Genomic DNA, 17,497 nt, shown 5'->3' with positions numbered 1-17,497 from the left:
TTTTGTTGACGGGCAGTGGCGGCTGGTTTTGAGCCATGACTCCTTCTATTCTGGCTCCCAATAACACAACAAGACAAACACATTTTAACACTCCTATGGAGCCTACAGCCCTGTGGGGGAGAGGCAGCTGCACCTCCAGCTGATAACATGATGTCATCATGATGTCATAGTGATGTCACTTTGAGCCTCAAAAGGGTCCATGCAGATGCTGTTTCAGTGATGTCACTGATGGTTCAAAGATGAGACAACTCCGTCTCCTCGTTTACACACCTTCTCTCTGTGTGTGTTTCAGGATGTGTATTTCTGTGTGTGTATGTTTATGTACCGAGGCGGCCTGTCTTCTGGCCTGATCGATCAGCTCTCTGATGTCTGACAGATTCCTTCTCAGTGTTTCTCCCAGCATGCTCAGCGGTTTGATCCGACCCATCAGACGCTCTGTACGATGCTCTGCCTCCTCCAGCTTCTGCTGCACCTCATTGGCTGAAGAGACAGGAAACAGGAAGCGTGAGTACCGGACAGCTGCGTCTGAAATGTGTGACACTGTAAACGGATACAGACCTTCGGTGTGCGTGTAAGTCACCAGCCGGTTTGTCTCAGTCGCTGTGTTGTTGGTGTTTTCCACCACAGAGGAAGAATCCTGCAGCTGCAGCCTGAGTCTGTGCAGCCGCCGCAGCGCCTCCTGCAGGTCGGAGCGTGCTGCCGCAGCCTGAAGGTGAGTCTGCTGCAGCACCACGAATGAACCTGATGGAAAACAAACACCAATCAATCGATCAATCAATAAACCAATAAACTGACACGATGACATCAATGTGGGAGGACCCTAAAATATCTCACTGTTAGAGAAGCTCTGCAGCTCTTTGGTTGGCTGACGGAGGAAGAGGGTGGAGTTATGGATGCCATCTCTGACCAGTCGCAGTCTGCTGGTTACCGTGGAGACATTCAGCCGCAGGTCTGGAAAACAAACGGACGGATTGAATGAACATGGCAGAGAACATGACGGAGAACATGATGGAGGACATGGCAGAGAACATGATGGAGGACATGGTGGAGAACATGATAGAGGACATGGCATAGAACATGACAGAGAACATGAGAGAGAACATGACGGAGAAAATGTGACGGAGGATGTGACAGAGAACATGGCGGAGAACATGATGGAGAACATGACGGAGGACATGGTGGAGAACACGACGGAGAACATGACGGAGAACATGGAGGAGAACATGGCGGAGAACATGATAGAGGACATGGTGGAGAACATGGTGGAGAACATGGTGGAGAACATGACGGAGAACCCAATAGAGAACACGATGGAGAACACAATGGAAAACATGACAGAGAACATGACGGACAACATGACAGAGAACATGATGGAGGACATGACAGAGAAGATGACGGAGGACATGAGACAGAACGTGACGGAGAAAATGTGACGGAGGACATGACGGAGAACATGATGGAGAATGTGACGGAGAGCATGATGGGGATCATGACGGAGGACATGACGGAGAACATGAAGGCGAACATGACGGAGAACATGGCGGAGAACATGATAGAGAACACCATAGAGAACATGACGGAGACATGAAGGAGTGCATGATGGAGAACATGACGGAGAACTTGACAGAGAACATGACAGAGAACATGATAGAGAACACCATAGAGAACATGACAGAGAACACCATAGAGAACATGACGGAGACATGAAGGAGTGCATGATGGAGAACATGACGGAGAACTTGATGGAGAACATGACGGAGAACTTGATGGAGAACATGGTGGAGAACTTGATGGAGAACATGATGGAGGACATGAGGGAGAACATGAGGGAGAACATGACGGAGAACATGATAGAGAACATGACGAAGAACAGATTTGATGTTTAGAACGCGAGTAATAAACACAAACCTTCGAACGTCTCGTTGATCTGTCGACTTTCTTCTAAAACAGCGGTGCTGACTTTCAGTTTGGCTCCGCCCTCCTCTGACATCAGCTGCTCTGATAGGACGGTCTGAAAGACAAACAATCATTAGAACGCAACTCTCACTCATATAATTTGGGGGGTGGGGGGGGGCGGGTTGTCAACACACACTCACCACATTGAGAGCGACAGAGGCGGAGATGTGGGCAGCCACAGCAACCTGCTGGGCGGAGTCAACTTGGTGTGTGATGTCACTGTCAAGCTGAACTAATCGGCTGGCATTTGTTACGTCACAAACTGATGACAGAGAGCTGAGGAAGAGGACAAGTGTTAACACACATACACACACACACACACACACACACACACACACACAAACACTCACACACACATCTACCTGTGCATGGAGTGGGCGTGGCTCTGAAACCGGAGGGCGTGGCTTTCGGCACGGTAAACATTCTCCAAAGCATCAATAACCTCCAGTCCAATGACCAGACTGTCCACCTGTTTCCTCAGCAGGGGTTGCCACTGATCCAGGTGACCGCGGAACACCTCCACCTGCTGCACACACACACACACACACACACATACACACAGGTTACTGTTGTTACTCTATTACCATCACAGAGATATTGATCAGGTGGAGTGTGCAGGTGTGTGTGTGTGTGTCTCACTGAGGTGGTGTTGGTTAACTCCTCTGTCAGACGGATGGTATCGTCCAGCAGCAGCTGACTGTCCTCCATCACTGCGTCCACAGACAGATGGTCCACACTCAGGTTCCTGTGGACAGACTGACAGATGACAGGACATCAGTCATCAGTCACCAATAAACACTGACTCTGCACTTTGATCAATGACTGATCAATAACTGATCGATAACTAATCAATAACTGATAAATAACTGATCAATATCTGATCAATATCTGATCAGCAACTGATCAATAACTGGTTAATAACTGATTAATAAGTGATCAATAACTGATGTTTTATATCATAAACAGGATTTTTGTCATTGTTCTTGTTCAGTTTACCTGAAAACAAGTGTGTATGTGTGTGTGTGTGTGTGTGTACCTGGTAGTCGAGCAGCAATGTGTGTGCGTCGTCCAGCAGAGTGTGTATTTGTGTGTTTTGTTGCGCAGTTTTGGTCAGCTGTGTGTGTGCATATTGCAGTGTTTCCATGCCAACAGTGAGGGGGGCTGAGAGGAGTCGGAGCCTGTTGTCAATCTCCATCCTGCTGGACAGGAGGTCCACCTGCAGCGAGTGGACGAGAGACTCTGAGAGGCTGCAGGGAGAGAGAGAGAACGAGCGTCAGACACACACATGCATGCACACACGCGCGCGCGCACGCACCCACGCACACACACACACACACACACACACACACACTATGAAGTCCTATCCATATCAAAATAAGCAGATACACGCGCAGCAACGTGTGTGTGCATGCGTGATTAACATAGTACATTTTGGTACGTGTGCGTGCGCACATGCGTTGCTATGTGCGGATTGTATTTCACGCGTAAGTATAATATGCGTACTATACTTACAGCTTGTGCACATCCGTCACTGTTGGAGAAATGTTGTTAAGTGTCCACACACGTGCATTCGCACTTGTTGATACTACGCAACCGGAAGTTTATCTGCATCGCGCACACCAGTCCGCGTACATGAACGCCTCACGTAGTTTCCTTTTCCATTTCATTCTATTTCTGTGTTCTATTTCCATCCAGTAGATGGTGCCATCGAGCCAATAATACACTCTATATAGACATGTATAACTAGATTTTTTTTTTTAAAAAGTATTATTATTAGATGTAATTGGAAAAACACAAACACAAAGTTAGTACACTAGATACAGTTTTTTTTAGTATTGTGGAAGAAAGTATTTGCATTAAATATTTATTGTACCATACACAGAGAGCAGAGTTAGCTCACTGGGTCAAGTGAGGGTGCTAGGATTACAGTCTAAACTGTGTTTTTTGTGTGTGTATTAAAAAAAAATTCTTAGATCAAACTGCAAAAGAAGAACAGAAAGTCTGAAGCCTAATTTTGTATTTTCTTCATTATCAGCTAATTCTGGAAGAAAATATTTGACTGAAGTAAATTATGGTAAAGCTCACTACGCAAGGCAAGTTCATTTGTATAGCACATTTCAACAACAAGGCAATTCAGAGTGCTTTGCATAAAATATACAGCAAGTAAAAGCAATAGGCAACATAAAAAGACATTAATCACATTAATGTAACTACAATTAAGTTAGAATTAAAACCTAGATAGGAGACAGAAATAAAACCTCAACAGAAGACAGATAAAACAGAATAAAAGTTTCAGTGCAGTGTGAGAAGAAGAAGGCTCAGATTTGATTTAATCAAAGGCAGCAGCAAACAGAAAAGTCTTCAGCCCTGATTTTAGAGAACTGAGAGTTGCAGCACACCTGCAGTTTTCAGGGAGTTTGTTCCAGATATGTGGAGCATAAAAACTAAATGCTGCTTCTCCATGTTTAGCAGACTGGTGTGCGCGATGCAGATAAACTTCCAGTTGCGTAGAATCAACAAGTGCAAACGTGCATGTGTGTGTGGACACTTAACAACATTTCTCCAACGGTGACAGACGGACGTGCACACGCTATAAGTACAGTACGCATCTTCTTGTTACGTGTGATGTAGTTTGCACATGTCATAATACACGTGCATGTGTGCGTGTGACAAAAATGTTCTATATTTTCATGTGTGTGTTTATGCATGTGTTCGCAAAAAATGCATAAATGTTACGCGTAGTGTGATGGAAAATTCGGGTATTTAAACATATTTAACCTATAATGTGTTGTATAAGGTTACTTGTTTTGATGAAACTGAACTTCTAGTCTAATGATATGTGTTGCTCATTTAACCTCTACTGTGACAGCAGTGAGAGACACCAAGGTCACAAGCCAGGGAGGCTCAGACACCAAGATTATGAGCCAGGGAGAACAAGTGTCCTTGTTAGTCTGAAGAGATGTTGTGTTTTAGGAATGTCAAGGCGCCACATATTTTGACTGTTGATGTGCATGTGTTATGGGAACTATAAAGATAGCAGGGCGAGAGGACTTGCTAGGCATTCACTGACTAACTGTTCATGCGGTTGTATGTGTGAGTGTCTCCATTCATGAATGCTTATTAAAACTCAAGAAAGACAGCCGATGTGTGAAGACTTTTTTTTTAAACTGTTCATTAAATAGTAGTTTTGCCACCACAGTAGTCACACTGCATGTAGCAGTCATCACGCATACACGTGCACGTGCACGTGTGACCGTTATAAGTCAATGGGGAAACTACATGACATGTCAAATGTTGCTTTCCTGCGCAGACGTCAAAGCACTCGCGTGTGACACATTCAGTCGATAGCTGAAACGTATGGTACGCCATACACACACATGCACACACACGTATGCATATACACACACCCACACATACACACACACACACAAACACTCACCTGAGCTCCTGATTGGCTGCAGCACTGGTGGCTGAGAGGTCGACAGCTCTGATGGTTTCCAACATGGACGCCACCTCCTCCAGCTGATGTGTCTGATTGGCTGAATCAAACTCCTCCACTGTGGTGTGGTTCAGCAGCTCTGCCTCCCTCTGAAGCTCTGGACCAATCAGAGGTTTTTATGTCACTGGTTCGTTAAACGGTCGTTTTCTGCTGGTTATGATGTCACTGATGATGCGTTCACAGTGTCTCAATGTTCTTACCCTGAATGTTTTCCTGCAGCTGCCCAACGCTCTGCAGCAGCACTGCACACTGGGAAAGACTGTTGTTGGTGGACACGTCCACTTTCTGCAGGTCATCAGACAGACGTGGGACCTTTCCAATCAGGAGGAGGGAAACAGATCAGACTTTCATTAGTACACGCCCCCTGAATATTACAGTTTTTCTCAATTGCTAAAACACTAAAATCCATTGGCTGAACAAAGTTCGCAGTTGCCTGAACTCATTTAGCTAATTGTGCAGTCTGTTGTCAATACCTTAAACCATTTCACATGGTAAAACACAATTTGCAGATCTCACTTAGACTTTTCAGCCGAACTCTACACACATTCTCATTCTCAAAACACATTCTGCACTCTAATGCGCATGTCATCCATACTGGTAAACACAAGTGGCAACAATCGAATACAAATAGAGAACACATGTCATTGATTAAACACACATGTTGTGTCACAACATGTGACACAACCAATATAAGCCAGTTCAGAGAGCAAACAGGTTGTTGAAGGTGGGACGGAGAAAGTCAGGAGGGAAAATATTGCTTGTGATGTCGACGAAGTGCTCTGGCCTGACCCAGCCCAAAGACAAGAAGAAGCACATTGATCACATGTTTACTCCTTTGATTTTTGTATTGCATACTGTAGTACAGTGCATTGTAGGCTGTATACTGTACAATACAGTTTTTTACAGTTGTTTACGCACTAAAATGAAAATTTTCACACAATTAACAGCTCTTTACACTCAAGAAGCAAAACACCTGTCCATAGTTGCACAACAATAAGCATAGACTCGGCTTCACACTTTTTGCAAAACATTACACACAGTGATTTGCAAAACTCTACACGTATTATCACACCTTAGACACAGATAAGGATTGTGAGGTTACTTCCTTCTCATTACAAAGCCCCTGCTTGCCAACGACCACACTAATGAACGAATTGGATAATCACATCCACCTGGTGTGGAAGCACACAGGTGCTTACTGTAAACCAAGTGGACCACATGCAGTACTTTGTCGTTTGGGACAATGTATCTTTCCATCGATCTGCTCTGGTCCACAACTGGTTCCATGAGCACCCTGAATTTGCAGTCTTATACCTTCCACCATACTCCCCATTCCTAAACCCAATAGAGGAATTTTTATTTGTCTATACTTTACAGTAGTAAGAAAAACTACTATTTTGTTCTGATTTTCATTGTTGATCTGTTACTGTAACTGAGTATGGTAAGAAATAAATATTTTCAGTCTGCAGCAGTCTGCAATCAGTGTTGTGTTTGTTTGTTGTATTTGTGTACTTTCTCTGTATACTTCAAAGTAATCATGAAGAATGTTGTGGGTTTGACAATATCTTTTTGTCATCTAAATTATCCCTTACATAAAAATGTCTAGCAAAAAAGTCTAGCACTAGACCAGCTATTTCCTAAAATAGGGGTTTTTACAAATGTATTTTGTATTGATCACTGTAGTGTGTAACTGACTGCAATAGTGTCTGATCATTTGAAGACTGTGTTAGTGAGATGAAAACAAAACAGCATTTTTATAAATATGTGTATATGTTTTGACTGAAGTGTGTCATTTTGCAAACAATCTAGGAGTTATGCAAATTGAGTGTGGTGTTTGGCTAATTGTGTGAATATTCTGAAAAAAGGAGCCCTGTTTTCAAAATTGCGTGTAAACAATTGAGAAAAACTGTAAACAAATTGTCTGGCCCTGAACAGTGTGCTTTCCATTTGTTTACAGTACTGACTGCTCAATAGATTTTGACTGATTGCAGGTTCATATCAACAAAGAACAAGAATTACAGTATCACAGAAACAAAGCACAAGTTTGTGAGATGCAGGGTACAGTACTGTAAAAATAGGGGTACAAGGAGGAGGAAGAACAAAAAAAATTGCAAAGAGCAAAGCAGAGTATAATTTCTGATCAATTTTGAGCTACTATGATAGAACATGTTTTCATTCATCAAAAGACAATGATGGAAAAATATGAAATTTGTTTTGAGATTAAAAATGTACTTCTCCCTGAGAACTATATGTTTTGAACAACGTGTTTTCTATTTTTTGGTGTATTGTTTACTGACTGCTTGATAGTGTATATCATTTTGATCGCTTTGTTTATGATTTGAGAGCAGTGTTTGATTTTTACACAGGTAAATCTGTTTTGAGGCGAAAGTTTCATTTTGCACGAGAAGTCAGAGGTTTTGTAAATAGTGCTTGAAGCTGAGGTTTTGTGTTTAATGTTTTCAGAAAATGGAGCAAGGTTTCAGAAATTGTGTTTTAGCAATTAAGAAAAACTGTAAAGACAATGTTCGATCACAGAGCAGGTTGCGGCAGTCGCTGATGTCACAACACGGATCTAATGTTCTATAATCTGTTTACTGATGTCACTGTGATGTCACTGTGATGATATTGTGATGTCACTGTGATCTGTTTATCTGAAGTTATAATAATAATGATAATGATCTGTTATCCGTCTCAGGTGAGATCACGTGAGTTCACCTTCAGGTGAGTTCAGGTGAGATCAGCAGACTTCAGGTGAGCTCAGATCAGATCAGGTGAGATCAGGTAAGTTCAGGTAAAGTAGGGAGCCTGTGCCGGAGGGATCCATGTTTACCTGCTGCAGCAGGGTGCTGAGGTCAGAGGTCAGATGTCTGAGCTCATCTTCCACTCTGGACAGACGAAGAGCGACCGAGCTGTTTTCTGAAAACGCCACCTGTATGAACACACAGTCAGTAACACATTACATCAAATGGTCATGATGTCACAGTCTGTGATGTCACAGCTGGTTTCACTTCACGAGGAGATGGACACTGTGTCTTCACGGGGACACTCGTGTCTCCAGGTGAGACACCAGGGTGCCTTGTACGTTGTGTGTTTACCTGGATGACTCTGGTCTGGTTCTCCAGTAACACCAGCTGGCGGTACGGCGCCATGGTGACAGCACTCAGGTTGACAGACAGGAAGTGGTTGTGTAGTTTTTCCAGGTCGTCCAACAGAACACCGGAACACTTGTCATCACACGCTGAGTCAGAAACAAACACACAGATGAGCTCTGGTAACACGTGACATGTGAACACGTGTGTGTGTGTGTGTGTGTGTGTGTGTGTGTGTGTGTGTTGTTACTCACACACACACTCCGCTGCCTGAAGGACGTGCCTCTCGTCACACTGGTCACATGACAGACCTGTGACCCCAGCCTTGCACTCACACTGTCCACTCAGCGGGTCACATAGCGGCTGCAGTGAGCCCCACCCACTGCAGTTACACTGCGAACACACCCCGCCCACCGATGAGGGGTTACCATAGTAACCAACAGAACACCTGCAGGATGAAAGCCTATAGTCAGTGATGTCACAGCAGAGCTGTCAGGTGATTAGCTGACTGAGGTCAGAATTTAAAAACAAAAGAAACAGTGACGAGCGGAGCTGTCAGGTGACAGCTGTGATGTCATCATTCCCACCTCTCACAGTATCTCCCCTCGTATCCTGTTTGACAGGCGGTGCAGCGGAGATCACCGAGGGCTCCATCTGACACACACGTGGGACTGAAACTGCACACACACACACACATGGCTAAAGTCAACAGAATCAATAAATGAAAGGGTTAAACATAAACAGGGTGCAGTGTTACCTGTTGTCCTGAAGGGGGCAGGCACACAGCGAGCAGTCACTGATGGAGCCGCTGACATTCCCATAATACCCCGGAGCACACAGCTCACAGCTCCGCCCACTGGTGTGATGTTGGCAGCCCTGTTCAAAAAAACAGAAACTTGTAGCCAGGCTGACTGAGAGTCAAAGCTCTATTGAGCCTTGTATTCCTTTAGCCTAGGCTGACCAAACGTCCTCTTTTGCCCGGACATGTCCACTTTTCACGTCCTGTCCGGGGCGTCCGGGGGGTGTTTATAAATTGATGATAATGTCCGGTTTTCCTTGTGTGTGTGTGTGTGTGTGTGTGTGTGTGTGTGTATGTGTGTTAGAGTGCGGCATGGGTTGCATATTTCTGTCTGAACCTGACGGTCATTCTGTTTTGTTATGTCCGAAACCGAACCGAGCCCGACATTATTTAATTACTAAAGCACTGAGTTTGTGTCACACAGTTGTCATGGTTACAGGCTATTTAACAGGCCGGGCGTGCGCCATGGGTGCTCCGCGGAGAGGGAGACCTCCGTGTTTGAGACGGGAGCGGGCGGCGAGAGGTCCGAGGCTTCCAGCGTGGGGAGAGGGAGAAATATAACAAAATGAGATAAAATAGGAAAAACCTGTCTCCCTATTTTATTTTATTTTCAGCGTTTAATCAAGGCGGAGGCGGGCGGCTGGAGGTCCGAGACTTCCAGAGAGGGGAGAGGTAGAAACAAACAGCCAATGTGTGTCTGTGTGTGTTATGTTCAGGTGTTGTCACATAAATACCAGTGCCCAAGCAATAAACAGAACAGACAATAGGATTTTATGTATTTTTTACACTACATTTTCAATGAAAGGTGACTGAATCCGACCCGAGCCCGAATACAATTCATACATTTTTGACTGAACCGGCCCGACTCGTCGGGTAGGCCTACCGTCGGGACCCGCCGGGCTCGGATCGGGTAGCCACACTCTAGTGTGTGTATGTGTCCCCTATCTATAGGGGCCTATCTGAATTTCTGTCTTTGAGAGATATTATTTTGTAATATAACTGAATTTTCTATCCATACATATAAATTTTAAATATATTAAAATTATAAGGCATCTTTGAGTAAACTGCGAGTATCATTTAAGTAGGCTAAGTAAGTAAGTAAGTAGCTTAAGTAGCTTTTTTAATGACAAAATTCTAACTATTAGAGGCAAAATTCATGACCTCCTGTCCTCAGATAGTACCTATCTAACCTCAAACACAGCTGTAAGACCTAATATATATTTAGATTGCTTCTCCCCAATTTCTCTTCAAGAATTGGCCGCAGTGATTTCTTCATCTAAATCACCAACGTGTCTCTTAGACCCCATCCCAACTAGGCTACTTAAGGAGGTCTTACCTTTAGTTAACACTTATATATTAGATATGATCAATATATCCTTATTAACAGGCTATGTACCACAGTCTTTTAAGGTAGCTGTAATTAAACCTCTCCTAAAAAGCCCACCCTGGATCCAGAGGTGTTAGCTAACTATAGACCAATATCTAATCTTCCCTTTATGTCAAAGATTAAAAGGTTAACTCATATCGCAGCGGTGCCTGGATAGTGTGACGTGTGTGGTTGTGCTTCTGCCGTGGTCCTGCCAGATGCCTCCTGCTGCTGCTGTTATCATTAGTCATTAGTCATGCTTCTACTGTTATTATACACATATGATTATTGTCACATATGTACACTGTCAGATATTAATATATACTTTCAACATACTGTACCACAGTAGTCAGAACTACAATTATAATATTATTACTTACATTAATGTTGTTGTAAGCTACTGTCATTACCTGCATCTCTCTCTCTCTCTCTCTCTCTTTCTGTCTCATTGTGTCATACGGATTACTGTTAATTTATTATGCTGATCTGTTCTGTACGACATCTATTGCACGTCTGTCCGTCCTGGAAGAGGGATCCCTCCTCAGTTGCTCTTCCTGAGGTTTCTACCGTTTTTTCCCTGTTAAAGGTTTTTTTTGGGGAGTTTTTCCTGATCAGCTGTGAGGGTCATAAGGACAGAGGGATGTTGTATGCTGTAAAGCCCTGTGAGGCAAATTGTGATTTGTGATATTGGGCTTTATAAATAAAATTGATTGATTGATTGATTCTTGGGTTCATCCCTATATCCCTCCTCAACTCGTCTGTCCCCGACTCCTCTGTCCTCGACTCCTCTGTCTTCGATCACTTGACCCGGAAATCGATTCAGACTCGCTTTCTTGTAAGACATCTCAATTTGTTAAATATACTCAGAGCAGGCGAGGAGTCAAGGAGAGAGGAGAGGGGAAGTAAGTGAGGGTACAGGAGTGCAGAATTTTACTGAACCCTGATTGATATCAGTTAATGATCAGACTGATCTGACTGATCAGTTTCATACAAAGTGAAGACAGATCAAAGATTAAACTCAGAGAGACGTTTACATTGGATTTGTTTTCTGATTCATTGAGTTAAGAATCTGTCTGTCAGAGAGCCTGTCTGTCTGTCAGAGTCTGTCTGTCTGTCTGTCTGTCTGTCTGTCAGAAAGTCTGTCTGTCAGAGTCTGTCTGTCTGTCAGAGAGCCTGTCTGTCTGTCTGTCAGAGATTCTGTCTGTCTGTCTGTCTGTCAGAGAGCCTGTCTGTCAGAGAGTCTGTCTGTCTGTCTGTCAGAGAGTCTGTCTGTCTGTCTGTCTGTCTGTCTGTCAGAGAGCCTGTCTGCGTTAATGCTATGTATGTTAACCTGTGTTGGCGTGTGTTGGAGTGTGTTGACGTGTTACCTGACAGGCTCCAGTCTCCATGTCACAGCTCTCACTGTGGTTGTTGCAGCGACATCGAACACAAGGTTGAACAAACAGAGACTTCTGACTCTGAGACGACAACTCAGACAGAGGCTGACGGAAATAACCTGCAGCACAGTCCTACAGAGGGACAGAGAGACAGGTGGGACAGAGACAGGTGAGACAGAGACAGGTGAAACAAGTTAGACAGAGACAGGTGGGACAGACAGGTGAGACAGAGACAAAGACAGAGATAGGTGAGACAGAGACAAAGACAGAGACAGGTGACACTGGCAAGTGAGACAGAGACAGGTGAATCAGGTGAGACAGAGACAGCCAGGTGAGACAGAGACAGCCAGGTGAGACAGATACAGGTGAGACAGAGACAGGTAAAAAAAGGTGAGAAAGAGACAGGTGAGACAGAGACAAAGAAAGTGAGACAGAGACAAAGACAGAGACAGGTGAGACAGAGACAGGTGAAAAAAGTGAGACAGAGACAGGTGAGACAGAGACAAGTGAAACAGGTGAGACAGAGACAAGTGAAACAGGTGAGACAGAGACAGGTAAAACAGGTGAGACAGAGACAGGTGAAACAGGTGAGACAGACACAGGTGAAACAGGTGAGAATGACAGGTGAGACAGACAGGTGAAACAGGTGAGACAGAGACAGATAAAACAGGTGAGACAGAGACAGATAATACAGGTGAGAGAGAGACAAGTGAAACAGGTGAGACAGAGACAGGTGAAACAGGTGAGACAGAGACAGGTGAGACAAAGACAGAGACAGGTGAAACAGGTGAGACACCTAACCCTGTTACAAATAAATTTGATAAACTAAACTAAACTAAACTAAACTAAACCAGTATTACCAGTATAACCAATATAACCAGTATAACTAGTATAGCCAGTATTACCAGTGTAACCATTGTAACCAGTTTAAGCAGTGTAACCAATGTAACCGGTATAATCAGTGTAACCAGTATAACCAGTATAGGTACTGCAGTGTCTCTTTGCTGTGGTGTCTGTGGTTGCTATGGTAACAGGTGTCAGCACCTGACAGGACAGTCCTGTGTAACCAGGTGGACAGATGCAGGACTCGATCAGTCTGGCCATGCCTTCTTCATCTGACCCCGCCTCCACTGCTGTCTCCATGGTGATGTTAGAGATCCTTAAAAACACAGAAAATGACATCATCAAAGCTGATGTCACTGTTACTGCAGGTGTTGGTCATGTGACCCACCTGTTGCATGTGTGTGTGTGTGTGTGTGTGTGTGTGTGTATGTATGTATGTGTGTGTGGTTTGTGTGTGTGTGTGTGTGTGTGTGTGTGTGTGTGTGTGTGAGTGTGTGTGTGTGTGTGTACCTGCTCTGCTGCAATTGTGTCCCGTACGAAGCCTTGATGATGACGTACTTGACATCACTGAGGACGGACAGGAAGTCAGCGTGACTCACCGACTTCTCCGAAACGGAGTTAAAATACTTCCACTTGTGCTGTAACACATAAACACACACACACGCACACACACACGCACACACAGAGTATAATAAGCTGTTGCAAAAATCTCTCTGCTTTCCCATAATTCCTTGCAGCCGTACCTCTGTCATCCTGATGTCATGACGTGTCCTGATGCTGTTGCTAGGGACGATCATGTCAGTATATATCACCAGCTTCCTTATGGTCCCGCCCCTTATTAGGACCTGAGGCTCCTGATTGGACAATCCTGAGCCATCCTCAGCGTAAAAGGTGATGATGTAAGACAGCAGACCGCCGTATGACATCAGCTACACAATAAAGACAACAAAGTTCACATTTTAGTACTTGATAAAGACATCAAAGTACTCACTTTAGTACTTGATAAAGACATCAAAGTACACACTTTAGTACACGATAAGGACAACAAAGTACGCACTTTAGTACTTGATAAGGACAACAAAGTTCACATTTTAGTACTTGATAAAGATGTCAAAGTACACACTTTAGTACACGATAAGGACAACAAAGTACACACTTTAGTACTTGATAAGGACAGCAAAGTACACACTTTAGTACACGATAAGGACAACAAAGTACATACTTTAGTACTTGATAATGACAACAGAGTAGACACTTCAGTACTTGATAAGGACAGCAAAGTACACACTTTAGTACACAATAAGGACAACAAAGTACACACTTTAGTACTTGATAAAGACATCAAAGTACACACTTTAGTACACAATAAGGACAACAAAAGTACACACTTTAGTACTTGATAAAGACATCAAAGTACACACTTTAGTACTTGATGAAGACATCAAAGTACACACTTTAGTACTCGATAAAGACATCAAAGTACACACTTTAGTACTTGATGAAGACATCAAAGTACACACTTTAGTACTCGATAAGGACAACAAAGTACACACTTTAGTACTCGATAAGGACAACAAAGTACACACTTTAGTACTTGATTATGACAACAGAGTACACACTTTAGTACTTGACAAGGACAGCAAAGTAGACACTTTAGTACACGATAAGGACAACAAAGTACACACTTTAGTACACGATAAGGACAGCAAAGTATAAACTTTAGTACACGATAAGGACAACAAAGTACACACTTTAATACTTGATAAGGACAACTAAGTACACACTTTAGTACACGATAAGGACAACAAAGTACACACTTTAGTACTCGAAAAAGACATCAAAGTACACACTTTAGTACTTGATAAAGACATCAAAGTACACGCTTTAGTACTCGATAAGGACAACAAAGTACACACTTTAGTACTCGAAAAAGACATCAAAGTACACACTTAAGTACAGGGTAAGGATTACAAAGTACACACTTTAATACACGATAAGAACAACAGAGGGTCGGGTGTGCAGATTAACAGTACCTGTGGGCCTTCGAACTGGGGGGGCAGTCTCCAGTAGAGCGGGCCGGCCAACCTGCTGGTGTTGAGCTGTCGGGTGTCGAGCAGCATGTCTCCGCCCTGCTGGTACACTCCTGATACGACACCCTGCAGGTTGGACTGACTGACCACTGAGAGCAGACGAGGAGAGCGGCCCAGGGTGATCTGTGGGTGGGGGAGGGGTGGTATACAGTGTAAATACATTTCGTCATATATGTATGGAGTACATATGTGTATGTATGCAGTACACATGCCTATGTATATAGTACACCTGTGTATATATGTGCAGTACATATGTGTATGTATGCAGTACACATATTTATATAGTTCACCTGTGTATGTATATAGTACACGTGTTTATATATGCAGAACACCTGTGTATGTATATATGCAGTACATATGTGTATGTATGCAGTACACATGTCTATGTACATAGTCAGGGTATGAAATTAACAAAATATTTTGGGGGCAATTTTGGCCCCCACGGTCTAAAAAATGGGGGCATTTTCAAAATGTTTGGGGGCCATCAAAAAATTGTAATTATGTTCTAACAATAAGCACTTGAAAAGCAAAACCAACTAAGATAGTGTCTTCACTCTTCAGTAGAAACCACTATAAATGAAATAAATAATGGGTTACATAAAGTTATGGTTGCAAAATATCACTCAGATTTCCTATAATTCAACCAGTTTAAATGTGATGATTTAACCATTAATCTACTGATAGCAGTACTAATGTCTCACCACATTACAGTTACTTTTACTATTAAAAAGGCCAAATTACTATAAATTCCTTAGATGCCATCCTGGAAGTAAGTTAATTTAAAATTTAACATTCATTCTACCTTAATTTTTCATTAATTTGTCATTGTGTCGACACAGATCACCCAAGAAATGGTTAATTTAAACTTATGGTACAGCAAAGCCCCCTCCCCTTCTCTGTGCAATCTCGTTGATTATGTCTGGAAAATGAGTTGTAGACGTGACGGTAAATTAATTTAATGAAAATAAAATTATACTTTAATGTCAGATTGTAATACTGTTAAAAATATAAATACATATAGTTGTTTCGAAAACTTGGGGTCAATTTTGGCCCCCGGAACATGGCTTTTGGGGGCATTCTTGGATAAATTGCGGGCCAAATGGCCCGTGGCCCTTGCTAATTTCTGACACTGTATATAGTACACCTGTGTATGTATATAGTACACACACATATATATATATATGTACTATACATATATATATATATATATATATGCAGTACAACTGTGTATGTGCACGTAAAGAGTACACCTGTATGTAGTACACATGTGTATATATGCAGTACATATGTATGTAGTACACGTGTATATATGCAGTACATATATGTATGTATGTAGTACACGTGTGTATGCATATAGTACACGTGTGTATATATATATATATATATATATATATATATATATATATATATATGCAGTACATATGTGTATGTATATAGTACATGTGTGTATGCATATAGTACACATGTATATATGCAGTTCACATGTGTATGTATGTAGTACAAGTGTGTATGCATATAGTACACACATGTGTATATATATATATATATATATATATATATGTGTATATGCAGTAGAGATGTGTATGCATATAGTACACATGTGTATGCATATAGTACACGTGTATATATGTGCAGTACGCGTGTGTATGTATGCAGTGCACCTGTGTCTATATGCAGTACACACGTGTACATGTACTCACAGGTACTCTGTAGAGCCCGCCCCTCTCCTCACAGTCTGTATTGAGTCCTGAACAGAAACATGGCGAGCAGCCTTCTGGATTCTCAGCGGACAGAGCGAACCGACCAGAGACACACTCCTCACACCGCCGACCGGAAACTCCCACCTAAACACACACAACCACTGTGTCAAATACTTATATACACAGAAACACACACCCATCAGATGACATCAGCCTCAGGTGGGCGGAGTTTTTTGTTATTGTTTACATACTTCTTGTGTCAAATCTTTGCAAACACACACACACACACACACACACACACACACCGGTTGTGTTACCTTGCACACACACTCGCCGCCAAGTCCACAGTCACACACTCCGAGCGTTGCGTTGCAGAACATCTTGTCTGTTCCCGCCATGTCACAGCCACATGCTAAGCATGCTGGGTAACCATGGTAACCAGGGGCACACTGGTCACATGACCTGCCAGAGAACCCCTCTTTGCATCGACAGTGTCCATTGGTCAGGTCACACTGAGGGGCTGAACTTCCTGTTGCACTGCAGCTGCACGGCTGAAGAGATGCCAAGATGTTAGTGAAGGTTCACCTGAGTACCTGTGTGTACCTGTGTGTACCTGTGAGTACCTGTGTGTACCTGTGAGTACCTGTAAGAAACCTCGGAGTAATATTTGATCAAGATGTGTCTTTTAATTCTCATTTAAAACAAACCTCACAGACTGCATTTTTTCATCTGCGTAATATTGCGAAAATTAGGCCTATCCTGACCCGAAAAGATGCAGA

At 43.0% G+C, this 17,497-nt stretch overlaps 1 protein-coding gene across 1 annotated transcript in view; it reads right to left on the bottom strand.

Annotated features, from left to right (window-relative positions):
* Nucleotides 1–17,497, bottom strand: part of lama1 (laminin, alpha 1) — a 73,338-nt gene that overhangs the window by 23,966 nt on the left and 31,875 nt on the right. Inside the window, exons 23-44 of the mRNA XM_050056406.1 lie at nucleotides 17,036–17,269; nucleotides 16,719–16,862; nucleotides 14,962–15,141; nucleotides 13,672–13,857; nucleotides 13,439–13,566; nucleotides 13,130–13,244; nucleotides 12,077–12,217; nucleotides 9,302–9,420; nucleotides 9,132–9,221; nucleotides 8,799–8,992; nucleotides 8,551–8,693; nucleotides 8,286–8,384; nucleotides 5,656–5,767; nucleotides 5,396–5,552; nucleotides 2,993–3,203; nucleotides 2,596–2,712; nucleotides 2,319–2,482; nucleotides 2,097–2,232; nucleotides 1,909–2,011; nucleotides 835–951; nucleotides 559–741; nucleotides 326–480 (exon numbers count right to left, since the gene is read on the bottom strand). Coding sequence (XP_049912363.1) covers nucleotides 326–480; nucleotides 559–741; nucleotides 835–951; nucleotides 1,909–2,011; nucleotides 2,097–2,232; nucleotides 2,319–2,482; nucleotides 2,596–2,712; nucleotides 2,993–3,203; nucleotides 5,396–5,552; nucleotides 5,656–5,767; nucleotides 8,286–8,384; nucleotides 8,551–8,693; nucleotides 8,799–8,992; nucleotides 9,132–9,221; nucleotides 9,302–9,420; nucleotides 12,077–12,217; nucleotides 13,130–13,244; nucleotides 13,439–13,566; nucleotides 13,672–13,857; nucleotides 14,962–15,141; nucleotides 16,719–16,862; nucleotides 17,036–17,269 — 3,228 coding nt within the window. The remainder of the gene's footprint in view (nucleotides 1–325; nucleotides 481–558; nucleotides 742–834; nucleotides 952–1,908; nucleotides 2,012–2,096; nucleotides 2,233–2,318; nucleotides 2,483–2,595; nucleotides 2,713–2,992; nucleotides 3,204–5,395; nucleotides 5,553–5,655; nucleotides 5,768–8,285; nucleotides 8,385–8,550; nucleotides 8,694–8,798; nucleotides 8,993–9,131; nucleotides 9,222–9,301; nucleotides 9,421–12,076; nucleotides 12,218–13,129; nucleotides 13,245–13,438; nucleotides 13,567–13,671; nucleotides 13,858–14,961; nucleotides 15,142–16,718; nucleotides 16,863–17,035; nucleotides 17,270–17,497) is intronic.

Source organism: Epinephelus moara, chromosome 11, assembly GCF_006386435.1.
Source record: "Epinephelus moara isolate mb chromosome 11, YSFRI_EMoa_1.0, whole genome shotgun sequence".
Classification (NCBI taxonomy): domain Eukaryota; kingdom Metazoa; phylum Chordata; class Actinopteri; order Perciformes; family Serranidae; genus Epinephelus; species Epinephelus moara.
Note: the sequence above shows the minus strand (reverse complement) of the source record. Positions and strands in the feature narration are given on the sequence as shown.